At 53.6% G+C, this 16,585-nt stretch overlaps 2 protein-coding genes across 2 annotated transcripts; one reads left to right on the top strand and one right to left on the bottom strand.

Moving 5' to 3' along the window:
• Positions 1-858: 858 nt before the first annotated feature.
• EVX2 (even-skipped homeobox 2) lies at positions 859-4,826 on the bottom strand. Its single transcript, XM_049773442.1, has 3 exons — positions 4,400-4,826; positions 3,174-3,448; positions 859-1,587 (listed from the first exon to the last, which is right to left on the bottom strand). Exons 1-3 carry the CDS (start codon positions 4,824-4,826, stop codon positions 859-861), a joined length of 1,431 nt encoding a protein of 476 aa, XP_049629399.1.
• A 9,226-nt stretch (positions 4,827-14,052) lies between these two features.
• Positions 14,053-15,874, top strand: HOXD13 (homeobox D13). The gene is made up of 2 exons (XM_049773480.1): positions 14,053-14,830; positions 15,624-15,874. Exons 1-2 carry the CDS (start codon positions 14,053-14,055, stop codon positions 15,872-15,874), a joined length of 1,029 nt encoding a protein of 342 aa, XP_049629437.1.
• Positions 15,875-16,585: the final 711 nt, after the last annotated feature.

The following is a 16,585-nucleotide window of genomic DNA, read 5'->3' as shown; positions in this document are numbered from 1 at the left end:
GCAGCCTTCCATACCGAAGGCCAACGGAGCGCCCTGGCGAAACCTCCAGCGCTGCCGTCCTGCGCCGTCCTACCAAGGCCGGGTGACCCAAGTCTAGCCGGCCGGCCTAGCTCTCGCTCGCACGCGCAGAAGCTTCTCACCGTCACCACCACCTCCATCACCGTGACCGCCCTCTGCCACCAGCCCTCCCGGCCTTCCCCTCCGACTCCCCTTTGCTCGGGGTTCCCCCCAAAGCTCTCACACACAAAAAAGCAGTGGTTCCCCCGAAACACACCCCAATTCTCCTGGAACGAAAAGAAAAGATGGAAGGAAGGAATCAAGGCCGCAGCGCAGCGATGGGGACCCTCGAGGTGCTCGCCTCACTTTTCCAAAGCGCTCATGCACACCGCTGCCCGTCTTTTCTTTGTTGCCGCTCCCCGACTCCTTAGCTCAGAAACTCCGGCTAATCCGAGGACGCCCAGAGACCCCAGAGCACTGGCTTGGAACCCAGGGGGATTGTCTCGGGGGGAAACCAAGAGCGCGTTCAGAGCGGGGAAGAGAAGAGGGGCTTTTCTGGGCGGCGGGAAGCATACTCAAGAGGAGGGAAGGCTACTGGAGAGCAAATACAAAAATAGACGTAATTTGGGGAGACTCCTGCCAGAGGCTTTTGCACCCATCTGTGCCTCCTGTCCCCCCACCCCACCCAAGGGGGCTCCTTTCAGCCTCCCGCTCCGGGGCGCCTCCTGGCGGCCGCGTTACGGAGGGCAGAGGGGCACAGAGGGCACTCGCGGGCGCACGAGTCGGGGCGCTCAGGGGACGGACTGACTCCCGGGCACCGTGGGCGCGGCGGGCGCGGGCCCCCTGGCGGCGGCGGTGTAGTTATCTGGTGAGCGGCGCCTCGTCCCTCTGGTCCGGGGGGCTCACGGCCGTCTTGCTGAGCACTGCGGCCGAGTAGGGCAGGAAGCCGCTCTCGGAGCGCGGCGCCGCGGCGCTGCAGCCGAAGTCCGACCCCCCGGCAGCGCCCGCGCCGCCGCCGCCGCCGCCCGCACCGGCCCCGCCGCCCGCTCCCCGGGAGCCCAGCGCCGCGGCGGCGGCGGCGGCGGCGGCGGCGGCGGCGGACTGACTGCTGTGGCAACTGAGGCACGAGCAGGGCGCCGAGCCGCCGCTGGGGGGCGCCCCGGTGGCCGCGGCGGAGGAGGCCGCGGCCGCCGCCGCCGCTGCCGCCGCCGCCGCCGAGGCCGCGCTGTTGAGCCCCGCGGCGGCCGCGGGCCCCTGGTACAGGCCCGGGTGGCGGAAGCTGCAGAGCAGCTCGGGCCGCGAGTACGGGTGCGAGAGCGCGCGGAAGGTGTCCAGCGGGCGGATGGAGGTGGCGAAGGGGGACGAGGCCGCGGCCGCCGCGCCCGAAGCCGCCGCCGCCGCCGCCGCCGCCGTGACGCCCACGTGCGGGTAGTAGTGCAGCGGCACGTGCGAGTGGAAGGGGTACGGCAGGCTGCCCGTGGCGGCCGCGTGCGTCATCATGTAGGTGTAGAAGCTGGGGTCGGCCGGGTGCGGCCACGACATGGCCAGGCGCTGGCGCTTGTCCTTCATGCGCCGGTTCTGGAACCACACCTGAGAGGAGGGAGAGCCACAGCCGCACCCCGAGTTAGACCTGCACACCCTCCCCAGGTTCCCATCCCGCCCGGGTCCCCAGCCCCGGGCCCACCCCCGGGACCTGGAGCCTGGTCCCCACCGGCCTTGCCAGGCTCACACTCGGTTGGGGACCCGGGACGCACCCTCTGCAGTGGATCTCCCTCCTCCCCAACGGCTGGGCTCCCGGGGCTCATGCTCCGCTGCTCTGTGCTGCCTTCTTTTCTTTTCTTCCCTCTGCCCAGCTCAACCTTCCTTCCTTCCTTCCTTCCTTCCTTCCTTCCTTCCTTCCTTCCTTCCTTCCTTCCTTCCTTCTTTCTTTCTTTCTTTCTTTCTTTCTTTCTTTCCTTCTTTCCTTCTTTCTTTCTTTCTTTTTCTTCTTTCCTTCCTCCTCCTTTCCTTCCCTTTTTCCTTCCTTCCTTCCTTCCTTCCTTCCTTCCTTCCTTCCTTCCTTCCTTCCTTCCTTCCTTCCTTCCTTCCTTCCTGCCAGGCCCCCCCAGGACCTGGCTTCGCTCAGGTCCACTCAATCCCAGGATTTGTCCTGGCAAGCTAGGCCGTCCCGAAAGAGGGCCCGCTGTTACAGCAGCCTCTAAGTGTGCCCGCTCCAGGTCTTGGAGTCTTTAGGGCTGCAAAGACTAGTTTGCTGGGCTTGGACACAATTTGGATATTTAAAAAAAAAAAAAAAACCCAAAAAAACAAAACAAACTACTCTTTTCGGAATCGGCTACCTCGAAGAAGTGAGGAGGACGAGGACACCGCCATTCTCTTAATCTGGGAAGGGGGTTTATCTACCCCCTCCTAACATCTAATGAAGGCATCTAATGAAGACATCATCCATCACCACTCTAAAGAAAGCCCGAGCAAATCGGAGGGAGATTTGCACACCCCGCCCGTGGACTTTCTTTTTTCCTTTTCCAGAGTGTCAAATCCTCCCAGTCGCATAAGCTCCCGGGCTAGCTGTCCGGAATGTCTAAGAAAATTAATCACCTAAAGATACATAAACAGGGACAATTTTGTTGCGTTCCCTCGCCCCCACAGTTCCTTTTCCCCCAATGCCCTGGGGGGGGGGCGGTTTGTAGGAAACCACTTTCTCAGTCCAACCCATTTTTGTAAATACAGCACCCTTTTCTCTGTGTTGTAAGGATTTCTGTGGGAAATAGACCCCAAAAATCAAGAGCAAATAAAGTTTCACCTCTATATTTGTGTCAGAGAACAAAGAGGAGCCGACTTTGCCGCCCTGAGGAAGGAAGAGGGACTGAGGGCTTGTGCAAGAGGCGCCTAGACAGGCTCCAGGCCGACTGGAGAGTCCTCCAGACAGGGAGCATTTGAGGCTTCGGTTTCCCCATTTCAGAACCTGGCCAGATCAGACTGGCTGGAAAAAACCCTCGGATTCGGCCTCTGAAATAGAAATAGGCCTCTTCTTAGTGGCTTTTGGGGGTGACTTTTCTCCCCGCAGATTTTCTAGCCCTCTGCTAAATCTAGCTAGACTCCCAGAAAGGTGGTACAGACGCAACATCACCCAGGCCCCCTCGGGATGGTGGAGCCGCGAGGCCCTCTAGAATCGATACCTTGATGGTGGTTTCGGGCAGGTTGAGCGCCGCAGCCAGCTCACAGCGGCGGGGTCGCGACACATAGTTCTCCCGGTAGAACTCCTTCTCCAGCCTCGCGATCTGCTCGCGGGTGAACGCCGTGCGGTAGCGCCGCACCTGATCCGCTCCCGAGCCGGAGCTGCCCAGGGCCGCGCCCCCGCCGCCGCCGCCGCCGCCTCCATGCAGGCTTCCGAGGCCCGAACCGCCGGTCGCAGACGTTGCGGTGCTGGCGGTGGAGCCGCTCTCCGCGTACCCTGGCAAACAAACGGCCAACAAACAGCATATGAGTCGCTGGAAACCGAGCAGGAAACCCCGCGCCGGGCTTACCCGCCGAGCCGAGGATCTGCCGCGGGAAGGCGAAGAGCTGTCTGAATTGATGTGTTCTGTCATTCTTACAAATTGTGGCCGCGGAGAGAATCAATAAAGTTTGGGGAACCCTTCAGAACCAAATAATAGGAACTCAATGAAGGAGCTTTAAAAAATAATAATAATGGTACTATCTGGACTATTTCAACTCTGGTCGGGGATGGCTAAGGACAAACTGCTTACCTCCTGGCTCAGTTTGAGAAGCCCCGCGTTGGCCACGCACGAGGCACCTTTCCCGCACGACCGCTAAGCATTTTTGGGCAGTATTTGGACTTAATTTAAAATACGTTTAAAGCTCCAAAGGGCAGCAGCATACCTCAAATGGGAACCTTGAGGGGAATGCTCTCTACTTTTCGACTTCTGTTCTCCCCCACTAACCCAGGTGGGTTTCCCTGAAGTGCCCGATGGGGCTGCCTCCAGACTTGCTCAGATGAACGCCCCCTCCACTCGGCCTTGGGGTCTCAGAGGCAGAGCAGCTGCTCTGGGCACCCTTCCCCTAACCTCACTTTGGCTGGCTCGGACCGATCGGCTGGCTAGAGTAGTTAGACCCAGGAGAAGAATCCTTTTTTCTCCCCAGTCTCAGGAGCGAGGAGGACTGGAACACCCGAGGACCGGGAACCCCAGGCCCGCGCCTTTCTAGGAGACCCTAGGAGCAGAACCGAGAGCAAGGTCCCTCCACTCACCCACCCAAGACGGCCCTGATCGTGTCCGAGCTAGCGCGGTGCAGCTTTCTGGAGGAGGGTCGGAGAGGGTCAAAGGCACAGACAGCCAGGACCCGCAGGGGGCCGCGGAAGAGCCGGGAGCCGGGGCTGAGAGCCCGGGACGCGCGGCGCGGTTACCTTTGCCGTTGTTTTCCTTGAGCGGCGCGGCCGCGCCGAGGCCTCCCGGGGAGCGCAGCGCCGAGCAACCCACCTCCACGTCGCTGCTCATGTCCGCCTCGGCGGCCGCGTCCGAATAGTGGCCCGGCTTTTTGCGGCCCTCCGCGGCGGCGATTTCGGACGAGACGGAGCTTTCGCTGCCCGGGTGCTGCAGGTTGAAGAGAGTGTCGATTTCGAATTTGCCCTTGGCCGGGAGGTCTCCCAGAGCGCCGTGTAGGGGGGCGGACGGCAAGCGCGGGCTGAGGCGAGCCGGGTGCTGCGAATTTTCCAGGGCCTCCAGCACAGCATTGCCAGCCGAGTCGGACAAATTGGAGAACCTCTTGGCGGCCGTTGGGCTGTGCAGCCCCCTCTCCATCAGAATCATCTCTTTTCTTATTCTTTCCATCATCTCAGCTTTCTAAAAAGTGTCACGGTGGCCCGGCTGTCCCGTGCTAATGATGGGCTGTGCCTAGGGCTAATTCTCATTCAGCCCCCAGCGAGCGCCTCTCGATATTATTATCTCTTTTTTTTTTGGAGGGAGGCGGGAAAAAAATGTGGGATGCCAGAGCGAGGGAATGACTGGTCAAAATGACCCATACATCCTTCCGAGCCCAAGATGTCATTCATCAAAAAGTAGCGCTCGCTCGTCATTAAGGTACGAATGACGCCGTTCGAATAATCATTTATTGTAACAGGTTTATAAGCAAATAAATACACGCTCCTGTCAGTGGGTAATGAAGGCGGCTTCGGAGCAGACAAATAGATCCAGGTAGGAGGCGAGAAGAGACAAGAAGTGAGAAGAAATGCTCAGGTCCTGCGCCCGCTCCGAGCCGGCGCTGCTCGCCCGGGGGCTTGGCCTCGGGGGTAGAATTGACAGTCTGATTAATAGCGCGCGCCGCGGCACATTTCCCCCTTCATTTAGGGGCATCATTACGCTCTCAGTTTGCTGGGTTGCCCCTTAGGTCTTAATCATGCAGGCGCCTTCCTCATTTTTCCTCGGACACAGATACGTGTTAAATAATAGATAATGCCCTGATTTTTCCAGGGTAGATGGTAGGGAAGGGTTTCTTTTCTTCTTCTTTTTTTAAAACATTTACAAGCAGGAGGGGATAAGCTGGGGGTTGGGGGGGGGACAAGTGGGCGGATGTAGGAAGAGTTGCGTAAGGAGAAGACCTTGCGCTCCTGTCTGGATTACTTATCTCTCGTATTTCAAAACCAGATTTTATTTAACAGACAGGGAACCGACTACTCCCCTCTCTCAACACACACACACACACACACACACACACACACACACACAAAATGGGGTGGGGGAGAGAGAGACAGAGAGAGAGACAGTGAGAGAGATGAGCGAGAAGAGCGAGGATGTAGAGTTTGGAAAGCACTTCAGTCTACGTGGCTGGGAGGTGCGTTGGGCCCTGTTCTCCAAGCGGAAATCATGAGGTCCTCTCTAATGTTTAACACAGTTCACCGAGTGAGTTTTTAATTCCAAGTCCAGAATTATATTACTTTTATAATCCAGTTTATGGACAAGCTTCTCTCTCGCTCTCGCTCGTTCTCGCGCTCGCGCGCTCTCTCTCTCCCTCTACCCCCCGCATTTTCCCTGGGGAAAATGAACTCGCTGGACTATTCATAGCAGAAATCACCCCCCGATATTTAAAAAAAAAAAAAAAAAAAAAAAAAGCAGCTTTCCTCTTCCTTCCCCAAACAATTATTTGCAGCACAATAGCGGGTTTCGGGGGTTAAAGGAGCAGAATGAAGATATTTAGTCTCCTCCTAACAACCATGTTGCTCTCTCTCCCCTACTCCGCTCGTCTTTCCCATCTCCATCTCCCTCAACCCACCCGCGCTCCAGCTTCTTACCTGTGGCCGGGGTATTGAATGCTCGGACCAGAAACGAGCAAAGCCGCAGCCTTGCGTCGCTGCTGCTCCTCGAGGCCTGAGCTTGGCTGCTGGCGATAACTTTGATGGTCATAATGACGCCGGTGGCAACCATTTTAACGAAGATCAATCTTCACTCTAGGCGGTTCCACGACTCCTCCCGCGCTTGCGCCCCACCCTGCCCGAACCCCCAGTGCATGGTGCCTTTTGCCAGCCAGCAGCGCCAGGGGATGGGCCGCAGCCGGCGGCGACCGTAGAGGACAGCAACGGGACTCGGTGGCCGGGCTGCGAGCGTCCTCGGAGGGCCAAGACCTTAGTTAGCATCTGGGCGCCGGGCGCGGGGCTCGCATCCTCGCCTCAGCGCCAAACCAGACCCCAAACAAGGCCCCCCCTTTCCTTTCTGCAGCCACACCCCACACACTGGAGTGTGCTAGGGGCCAGCCCGGGTTCTCTTTGCCCATCTCCCTCGGTGGGCGCGTTCCTTTTGAACCTTAGACCCGTTGGGGGGCGCAGTCAGGAATGTGCGGGAGGCGAGGTGTGAGGTACGTTTATATACACTTAGACACGTCGTCCATGCCAAAAGTTTCTCTCCTGTTCCCCGCGGCGCCAACTTACTTCAACAACACCAGCCTTGCTTAGGGAAAAAAAAAAAAAAAAAAACCGAATCTCTCATCTTTCAGGTACTAAAGGAAAATCCAGTGCCAAAACGGACTGGAAACGTGCCCTAGGTGAGAAACGAGGCGCTGGGAAATCTGGCTAGGCTGGGGGAGGCTGCAGGCAGGAGTGGGGGGTACAGAAACACACTGGAGGGCGTGTCCCCGGTCCATTTGAGACCCAGCTCCAGAAGGATCTGGACTCCGATCGCGAGAGCCCTCCCGACACCGTTTTGGGGGCTCCCAGCTCAGTGGGACCCGGTCTGAGAAGTGCCCCCACTCCTTCCAATCAGTCTGGTAACGCAACCCCATCGCTCCCAGAGGAAGGGAGTCATCGCTCCCTTTTCTAGAGCCCCGGGAAGGTCACACACACACACACACACACACACACACACACACACACACACACACACACACACACACACACACAAGCTTTGAGGACTGACTGAACTGGGCACCTCGCACTCAGCTAAGGTCCATGGGGCCAAGGCCCGGGCCGGGGCTGGGGGTGGGGAAAACGGGCGGAGACGCGACCCGGCGGAAGTCGCGGCTGCCTTTATTGCTGTCGTTTGGCGCCCCCGTCTGTCTTCCCCGCGCTGTCGGCCGCTGCGAGTCCCGGAGGCCGCCGCAGGAGCAAATCCGAGCAGCAGACCTTCTTCCCCTCGTCACCCTCCCAGCAGGTTTCCCACTAACGTCCTCGGAACCCACCGCGCCCCTGGTTCCTAAGGCTGCTCCCTCTCGCATATCAGTTGTTGAAAGGGGAAAACACCATTTTAGGTGACACCTTCAGTCCTCGAAGTTTGGGGAAACTATCTTGCACCTTTTAAATAGCCTAGCCCAATGTTGCAATTCTAGCATGTTTGTGGTTTTTTTGGCCACTGGGTCGAAACACAGAGGACACCTATGACTTTCTTTCACTACACTGTTTTAACACAGTTACGTGGATACTGAACGTCCATTATAATATTTAATGTCATTTAATTAGGTTCCACCTCTACTAGTAGTAGTAATATTTGCCACTTTATGTATATGTATATATTTTTCTCTAATATTCCCATTAAAGCAAACGCCTTACCTCCATGCTATCTCTCTGGCCCATATTCTTTTTTTTTTACCATCTTCTCTTTTGTACCATCTCTAAAGTTTGCACTACTCTAGAATTAGATTCTGCTCTCGACTAAACCCTATCTCAAGATACTAGCCTAGTTCTATGATATTTTAAAGCTTTTGGCAACATTCTTTTTTTGGTCGATTTTCCAAATTCTCACATGTTTTCTTTAAATAGAGATTCTCAAAAAACAGTGAAACTATAAGAGACAAAGGGTGGTAAGAATATAAACACCCTTCTTTTTGGTGTATTTAGTGTTAAGCCTTAAACCAGCTTCAGAATGTGGATTATGATACCTGAGACCTGTCAAACAACCGTATTTGCTGTTGTTTTTTCTTTACTAGGAACCTTAGCCAGCAGTGCTTAGGGCTTACTCCAGTCTCTGCACTAAGGGATCACTCCTGATAATGCTTCAGAGACTACATGTGTTGCCACAGATAGAACCAGGGTCACCAAGTGCAAGGCGTTACCTATCTGCCATCCTATCTCTTGCTCAAATATCCCTGATTTCAATACACAGCCTTCGGGTGCCTTAAAGTTTTGAAGCTTCTTACCCACTTTCTAGGTACATAACTTACCAGAGCCAAGTGCCTGAAGCCAAGAATCAGCCCATGCCCTCGTGGTTTGGCAGGCTTTTTTGGGTTTTGAGCCACACCCTGTGGTGCTCAAGGTTTACTCCTGGCTTTGCGCTCAGAAATCACTCCTGATGAACTCGGGGGACCATATGGGATGCCAGGGATAAAATTCAGGTATGCCACATGGAAGGCAAATGCTGTACTATCACTCAGGCCCATGGGGGCAGGAATTTTTTTTTTAAGATGCACTGGGGGTAAGAATGGCAGTGGAGCTTTCCTCAAATGGACTCAAAGCATTTTTTTCCTAGAAAGGAGAAAAGAAGCCTAATTTTCTTGTTTGTTGTTGTCAAACCACCAGACTAAGTATTTGTTTTTTGAGTAGGAACAGGGTGGAGTGTAAGCATGTCAGCTAAGTTTCAGCTTGAAATGTCAGCAGGGCGGACAGGGGAGGGGCTCAGGTAAAGACTGAAGTGCCCAGCGCCATGTGACCTTCTGGTTAACTCCTGTCTCCTCCTTCCACCGGACCCAAACCCGCGGGCCTGCACAGGGCCAAAACTCGCTCGAAGCCTGTGAATGCTATAATCGGTGAGACTCTCCAGATCTCAAATCTGAGCGGTGAATTCCTGGGCCAGGTTTCTCTGGTACTCTTAGCTGATGGTTTCGGTTCGTGAGGGCAGCGCAAATTTGGCCACAACAGGCCTACTTATGGAGGACCGCATAGGGCTGCCCTCCAAAGGCAGACTGGCCCCGCATTCTCGGGCTCTTCATGCTCTGTGTGTCTGTTTCCAATTCTCTTTCTCCTGGCCTAGACCATCGCGGCTGCCCTTCCATCTCTAAGGGCCTCTGTGGCAGAGCCGAGCTACCATTTCCCAGGACTTGGGGGGCTCCTCGCCACCGTTGCCAGCCTGCAGCTCGGGCCACTCAGGCGCGACAGGAAAACTTGCAGGGACATCTAGCGCCAGGCCCGGGGAACTGCGCAGCGCCCGGCCTGGAAGCGATGTTGCCTGCCTGCTTTCACCTCCCTCCTTTCCTTCCCCTCTCTCCTTTCCTTCACCTCTCGCCCTGGCGGTTCGGCGTTTCTCTAACCTTCAGCCCTTTGCCCTGCCGGTGACCACATGCTTATTGCCCACAGAGATGGCGTGCGCTGCGAAAGAGAGAGTGCGGCTCACTTGCTCCCTTCTTCTCAAGGGCCAACAGTGAGCTCTTACTGAATTCCAGTTACAGTTCTGCTGGAGAAATGTGTTCTCCGGACAGCCCTGCACTTTGAGTAGTCGGACAAAGAGCAGAAAATTTTTGTCGCTCCCCTCTTTTCTCATGTCCAGTAGGGGTGTATCGGGGAAATCAACTAGCTACCTGGTTCCCCGTCTCTAGGCCCACCCCACCCCCAGCTCCTCCTTCAGAGCGGTTAGTACTTCTGGGAGAGGGAAGGCTCCTTGTCTCAGTCTCCTCCCCAACAGGAGAATTTCTCTCCATCGCAAATAAGGAGCCTCCACACTACTCGAGGCAAACCAGGTTTCACCAACTAAATAAAGCGTTGGGTTTGGAGAGGAGGTATTGACTGTTGTTCCATTCATTTGCATTTAAAAAAATTAGCAGACATTTATCTGTCTGCTAATCAAAATTAAATACATTTCGAACTTAGAAAGTGTTCGTTTTTAGGATTTCACTGATTTTAGAAGCCAACAAACAAAAAATCCTTTTGATGTTTCCAACCCGAATGAAAATAGGTATTGCCTGCAGTGAGAAAATTACCTTCAGAGTTCAAAGTTGTCGGGGGGGGGGGGGCACAGTGTTGGTTAAGAACACTATTCGGTCAGTTTTGCTGGTTTTAAGACTTTACTTTGAGATGAAACTTTATTTTTACTTTTTTTTTTTTTTGCTTTTCATAAGTTAATTAGGAGGGTGTCCTGAGACTGTCTGGCATGGCCAACAAAGAAATCAGTTTTAAATGAACCCCCAGAATCCTATTTTGATAGGACCTTGTTATTGTCCTGGCTCAAATGGCCATGATTATGTGGCCAATTAAGCTCACTGATGTCTTGAAAAGTAGAGAAACTCTGTTTGTCAATAAATCTAAATTGCACTGTCATTTGCTCTTATTCCAACCCATACAGGAACATGATTATAAAATACAAGGAGGAAAAGAAATTTAAATTATAAAATTTAAGTTTCACCAAAAATGGTGCCTATGGTGGGATAACAGGGGGAATTAAATTATCTCTCCATACACACACACACACACACACACACACACACACACACATATCCACAATAAAGGGCCATGCAAAGTTTCTCACCAAATCAGAAAAAGTGGCATCTGAATTCACTGAATAACATGTTAGAGATTACAAACATTTCAGGATGCAAATTATTTTTATTTAACAAAGACTATTTTATTAAAGTCTTATCACCAACAAAAGTGTTCCCCATTATGTTTAAAAATGAAATCAATCCAAGTGCATGTTATACAAGCAAAATAAAACCTGCCTTAAAATTCCTTATCAACCCGATTTGTAAACTCTGCCTGATTCATTCTTAAGCAGAGCAGCTCACTCTTGACTTTGCCTGGTACTCAAAAACAGTTTTAAGATCCAACCCCAGCCCCTACCTGAGGTTCTTGGTTAGAAGCCTCCAGTGGGTTCAGTTAAAGCCTGTCTCCCCAGTGCAGTCCTTCCCCCAGAGCTGCCACCACAAGGGATGTATTAGAGGTAAATCACCAACAGGGTAGCAAGTGGCAATGCTCCTTGTCCAAAGCACCTCTGGTCTCTAAACACCTGCTAGAATAAGCAGAAAAAAAGCCCAAACTTGCCCCCCAAACTAGAAGCTTTTGGAAGGATGACTAGGAACAAAGCTACCCCTGAGGAGAGTTGTTTTTTTTTTTTAATTTCTCTCGTCTTCCATCATTTTATGCCATAACTGAAGGGCCACTTGAAAGCAGGAAATCGTGACAAGTTCTTCCTTCCTATCCTGGTATTTCTTTCTTTTTTTTTTTTTTTTTGGTTTTTGGGCCACACCCGGCGATGCTCAGGGGTTACTCCTGGCTGTCTGCTCAGAAATAGCTCTTGGCAGGCACGGGGGACCATATGGGACACCGGGATTCGAACCAACCACCTTTGGTCCTGGATCGGCTGCTTGCAAGGCAAACGCCGCTGTGCTATCTCTCCGGGCCCTATCCTGGTATTTCTTATCCTGATGTTTCAATATAACTGCCATTAAAATATCTTTCTGGTAGAGAAGAGCCCAGACATCCTAGGGCACCAAATCAGAGAGATGTTTAGTTTGAAGTAATGGAAAGTTCGTTGGCTCAGTTAGTTACATTTTAAAATAAGTCAACTTGTTTATTTTCACTTGAAACTGAGGGGTCACAAAAAATTAATTTTAATATCTCCACACTTCTCCTCTCAGAGAAGAGAGCAAGGAGGAGCAAGAAAAATTGAGAGCATTTCTAGGTGTCGTGCTATGATTGGTTTAGTACTAAAAATGTTGGGCAAAGAGGACTCTTTCAGAATGTCAGCCACTCTCTCCTCTGCTCCTGGCTGGGGTTTTCAAGTCACCAATCCTAGCCTTCGCTTGTTTCTGTCTTTTTCCTTCTCTCAACTTGCCCAAACTTTTTTCACCAGCAAATCTGGTATGCCTGTGAGAAAAAACTCATATCCACAACTTTCTGCAGTCTTAGGCTCTTCCAGTTTCAAATTTGATCGTGAACATGTCTAGGACTTCAAAAAGGTCAAACAAATTCTTCCTGCTTTTCCTTTCCAGCGCCCCTCTCATAACTTTCCCCTTTATTTGAGCCTTTTATGGTTACTGCATTCTGCGTGTCAACACTCCCAACACCAGCGGCCCACCCTGGAATGCCAGGTCTGGCCCAGGAAGGTTCCCGCTTTTGCGTGCCCCATCCACAGCCCCAAGGCAGCAGCACCAACTGCAAGCTGGAAGTGGGCAGCCCTGGGAAGCCCTGTGGAATCAAGAACCAATTGGACTATCTGAGGATTCCCTACCCTTAGAGGATCCTCGGTTCAGTGGGTCTGGTGTTGCTCCTAAAATGGTCCCTTAAATCCACCACAGGGCTTGTAATGGACCCCCATCAACGACTAACTTGGGGGAGTGTAAACCAGGGCACTTTGGTGAAGGAAGGAGGGTCCGGTGAAGTTTTTGTTGTTTTCCTTCTGACAGCCTTTGGAGTTCTCCCAGCCTCCTGGGAGTCGTCAGACCCCTTATCTCTGGGTGGCTCCTATCAGGAGCCCCAACTTTCTTTAGAAAACAACACCCTCTTAGCGAGTCTCTCTCAGTTTCTCGCAGTTGGCAGTTTGGAAAAGAAAGAGAAACAAAGGTCCCTGGGAAAGTGAAGTTTTCCATTAATTGGTGTGAGTAACTGGCGGGGGTGGAGTGGGGGCGGTGGCTGCAAAATGCAGGAGGCGGGTCGAGCTGCACGAGTTTGGCCACCAACAGCTGAGTTATTCCCCGCGGCTCCTCTGGGTGCTTCTAAGGGCCGTGCCGAGCAAAGAGCCTGGATGAGGCATCCGAATTTTACCCAGATCTCGTCCAGCTTTGCCCCAAGAGGACGGGTCTCTTCGTCTGCTCTACTTACTTGTAAATCTCTGTCCCCTCGTTCCGAGGGCTGTTCGTGGGCATATTCTGAGCAGAAAGACGGTGTGTGGAGCGAGTGACCCGCTCCAACGGGCCAAAATCCCGAGGGCCTTGAGCGAGACGCCTTCGCCCCATTAGCAACGCAACATCGGGAAAAGTCGCTCCCTCGTGTGCGGAGTCTCAGGTCAGCTAGTCCAGCAAATAAAGCAACAGGATCTACACTGGAACTGTTCTCCCAACTTTTCGAGCCACCTCTGTCCTTTGCTTTGCTTGACTTGTGCAAGCTTGGGGAGCTGGGGAAAGGTGGCACAGCGCCGTGCCCGAGTCCTGGCGCAGGCCTGGAATCCTGTCTCCCTCGCAGACCCGGCCAGAGATGGGCGGCCGCGCAGTCGGCGCGTGGGGGTGGCTGCAGCGAACACGCTGGGGTCTCGGGGAGGGTGGACAGGGGAGGGGGTAGGGGCCCGGTGGGTGGGTCCTGCGGGGACCCGGGCCCCGAGCCCAGCTCTTCTGCGCCCCCATCCCCACGTGGCCCCGCGCAGCCAATGGCGCGGCCCTGAGCCGAGCCCTCGGGGAGGAAGGCGGCCCCCCGACCAGCCCCGAACCCCCTCCCGACCTGAACTTCGTTTTTATAAACGTCCCGCGATGAGCTAACCTGTTGGAGGGCGGGCAGGCAGGCGCGAGGCGGGAGGCGCACGGAGGGAGAGAGGGCGAGGGGCGAGCGAGGACGGGAGCAGAAGCCGGCCGAGAGAAAGGCGCGGAGGGAGGCGCGCGCCGCGCCATGGTGTCCAGCGCGGGGCCGGGGCCGGGGCCCGGGCCGGGCCGGGCCGGGCCATGAGCCGTGCGGGGAGCTGGGATATGGACTCGCTGCGGGCGGACGGTGGGGCCGCGGCGGCGGCCCCGGCCTCTTCGGCGTCGCCGTCGTCTTCCTCGGTGGCGGCGCCGGGCCAGTGTCGCGGCTTCCTCTCGGCGCCGGTGTTCGCCGGGACGCACTCGGGGCGCGCGGCGGCGGCGGCGGCGGCGGCGGCAGCGGCGGCGGCGGCGGCGGCCTCGGGCTTCTCCTACCCGGGAACCTCGGAGCGCGCGGGCTCCGCCTCGTCCTCGTCGTCCTCGGCGGTGGTCACGGCGCGGCCGGAGGCGCCCGCCGCCAAAGAGTGCCCGGCGCCCGGTCCGGCCACCGCAGCGCCCCCCGGCGCTCCGGCGCTGGGCTATGGCTACCACTTCGGCAACGGCTACTATAGCTGCCGCATGTCGCACGGCGTGGGCTTGCAGCAGAACGCGCTCAAGTCGTCGCCGCACGCGTCTCTCGGGGGCTTCCCGGTGGAGAAGTACATGGACGTGTCTGGGCTGGCGAGCAGCAGCGTGCCGGCCAACGAGGTGCCCGGGCGGGCCAAAGAGGTGTCCTTTTACCAGGGCTACACGAGCCCCTACCAGCACGTGCCTGGCTACATCGACATGGTGTCTACCTTCGGCTCGGGGGAGCCGCGGCACGAGGCGTACATCTCCATGGAGGGCTACCAATCCTGGACGCTGGCCAACGGGTGGAACAGCCAGGTGTACTGCGCCAAGGAGCAGCCCCAGGGCTCCCACTTTTGGAAATCGTCCTTTCCAGGTAGGGACGGGAGGGAGAGCGGGAGAGACAGAGACAGGCTTAGCATGCTGGGCCCAACTTGGGACTGGGCACCTCTTCTCTCCCAACCAGGGTTCACCCCCACCAACAGTTTGTTCTGTTCTAGTGAAATCTGTTCCTTCTGCAAAGATTTCAATGGCCTTTCTCATAATTCTCTTCTTGGGATTAGGCTAGGCGTGTTGATGTGTGTGTGTGTGTGTGTGTGTGTGTGTGTGTGTGTGTGTGTGTGTGTTTCTCTTAAAATTGAGGATCTTTTCGTGCCTTTGCTCAGGTTGTGACTCCGCCTCCCGCAAGAGGTGTCACAGAGTTAGGCCTCGTTTTATCAGATATAATTTCTGTAGGGTGACTACTGAAACTGCTTCAGCAGAGCTCACAGTTTCCAAACACGGACATCCAAGAAATCAAAGCTTGAGCAAACAACCTGCAATTAAAACAAACAAAAAAGTGCTTGTGTACTTTTATGTGTGTGCAACTGACATTTGCAGAAACTATCCTTAGAAGGGTCCCCAGTAACCCTGCCATAAAAGTGCAGGCTTGTTAAGATGCCGGTTTGAACAACCACGATGATCCATCAAATTCACCTTCACTTTGAAGTGTAAATAATCTTTCTTTAATAACCTGTGAATAATAAGTCTATGTAAATAATAACAAAGCGTAAATAAACAGCCTCACTTCCTTTATTCTTTCTGCCCTCTTCAAACAGACAAACATCCCCCAGTTGGGGACTCCAGATATCCTGTTCTAATTTTGCCCGTGCTATTTTTTTTTATACTAGGGGATGTGGCTCTAAATCAGCCAGACATGTGTGTCTACCGTCGAGGGAGGAAAAAGAGGGTGCCGTACACCAAACTGCAGCTCAAAGAACTGGAGAACGAGTATGCCATTAACAAGTTCATTAACAAGGACAAGAGGCGGCGAATCTCGGCTGCCACAAATCTATCCGAGAGACAAGTGACCATTTGGTTTCAGAATCGAAGAGTCAAAGACAAGAAAATCGTCTCCAAGCTCAAAGACACTGTCTCTTGATGTGGGCCAGATTGGCCACCAAGAGTTTAAGTGCTTCGATTGTCTCCAAAAGACCTTTGGAAAGACTTGAATATGTATTTAATTCCCCCACCCACTGCCTATGATGGCAAATTTTGTGAATTTTCTTTTTCCTTTATCTGGTTCTAAAACCTTTTGCAGCCAACATGATGTTGTCATTTCTTACTCATTTATTATTGATTTGTTTTTGTCTAGGTTTATTTTTATGACATTTTTTATGTTTTGTTTTTCCCTCCAGGCCAGTATGAAGGAGTTGACATGTTCTTAATAATCCCCTGAAATGAATTTTAGAAGTACCAATCTGATTTTGTTTTTTGTTTTTTTATTTTTTAAATCACTTTATATGCCCTTTTCCAGCACTGACCATCTTCATAGTCCATTAAGGCTGAACGATTTGTAGTCATTCATATCCTGTGATTGGAGAGTTGAATCATTAGCTCTCAGCAGTCACCCAGAGGCTAATGGAAAGAGCTCTGGGAAGTCCTGCTCTAGGGTCACTGGGAAAGTCTGAGAAAAAGGAGGTAGGAGATACAGCCTTGACTTTTAAAGCAGTTGCCTTATGAAATAGGGTTTGCACCGATATTGGAACGAGGACAATCTTCCCAACTATTTTTTTTCTTTTACTCTAGTAGTTGTCTGTGTTTGATACCCCTTGTAGAAATGATTTCTTTAAAATAGAAGATTATTAGTAAA

This window comes from Suncus etruscus, chromosome 5, assembly GCF_024139225.1.
Source record: "Suncus etruscus isolate mSunEtr1 chromosome 5, mSunEtr1.pri.cur, whole genome shotgun sequence".
Taxonomy (NCBI): domain Eukaryota; kingdom Metazoa; phylum Chordata; class Mammalia; order Eulipotyphla; family Soricidae; genus Suncus; species Suncus etruscus.
Note: the sequence above shows the minus strand (reverse complement) of the source record. Positions and strands in the feature narration are given on the sequence as shown.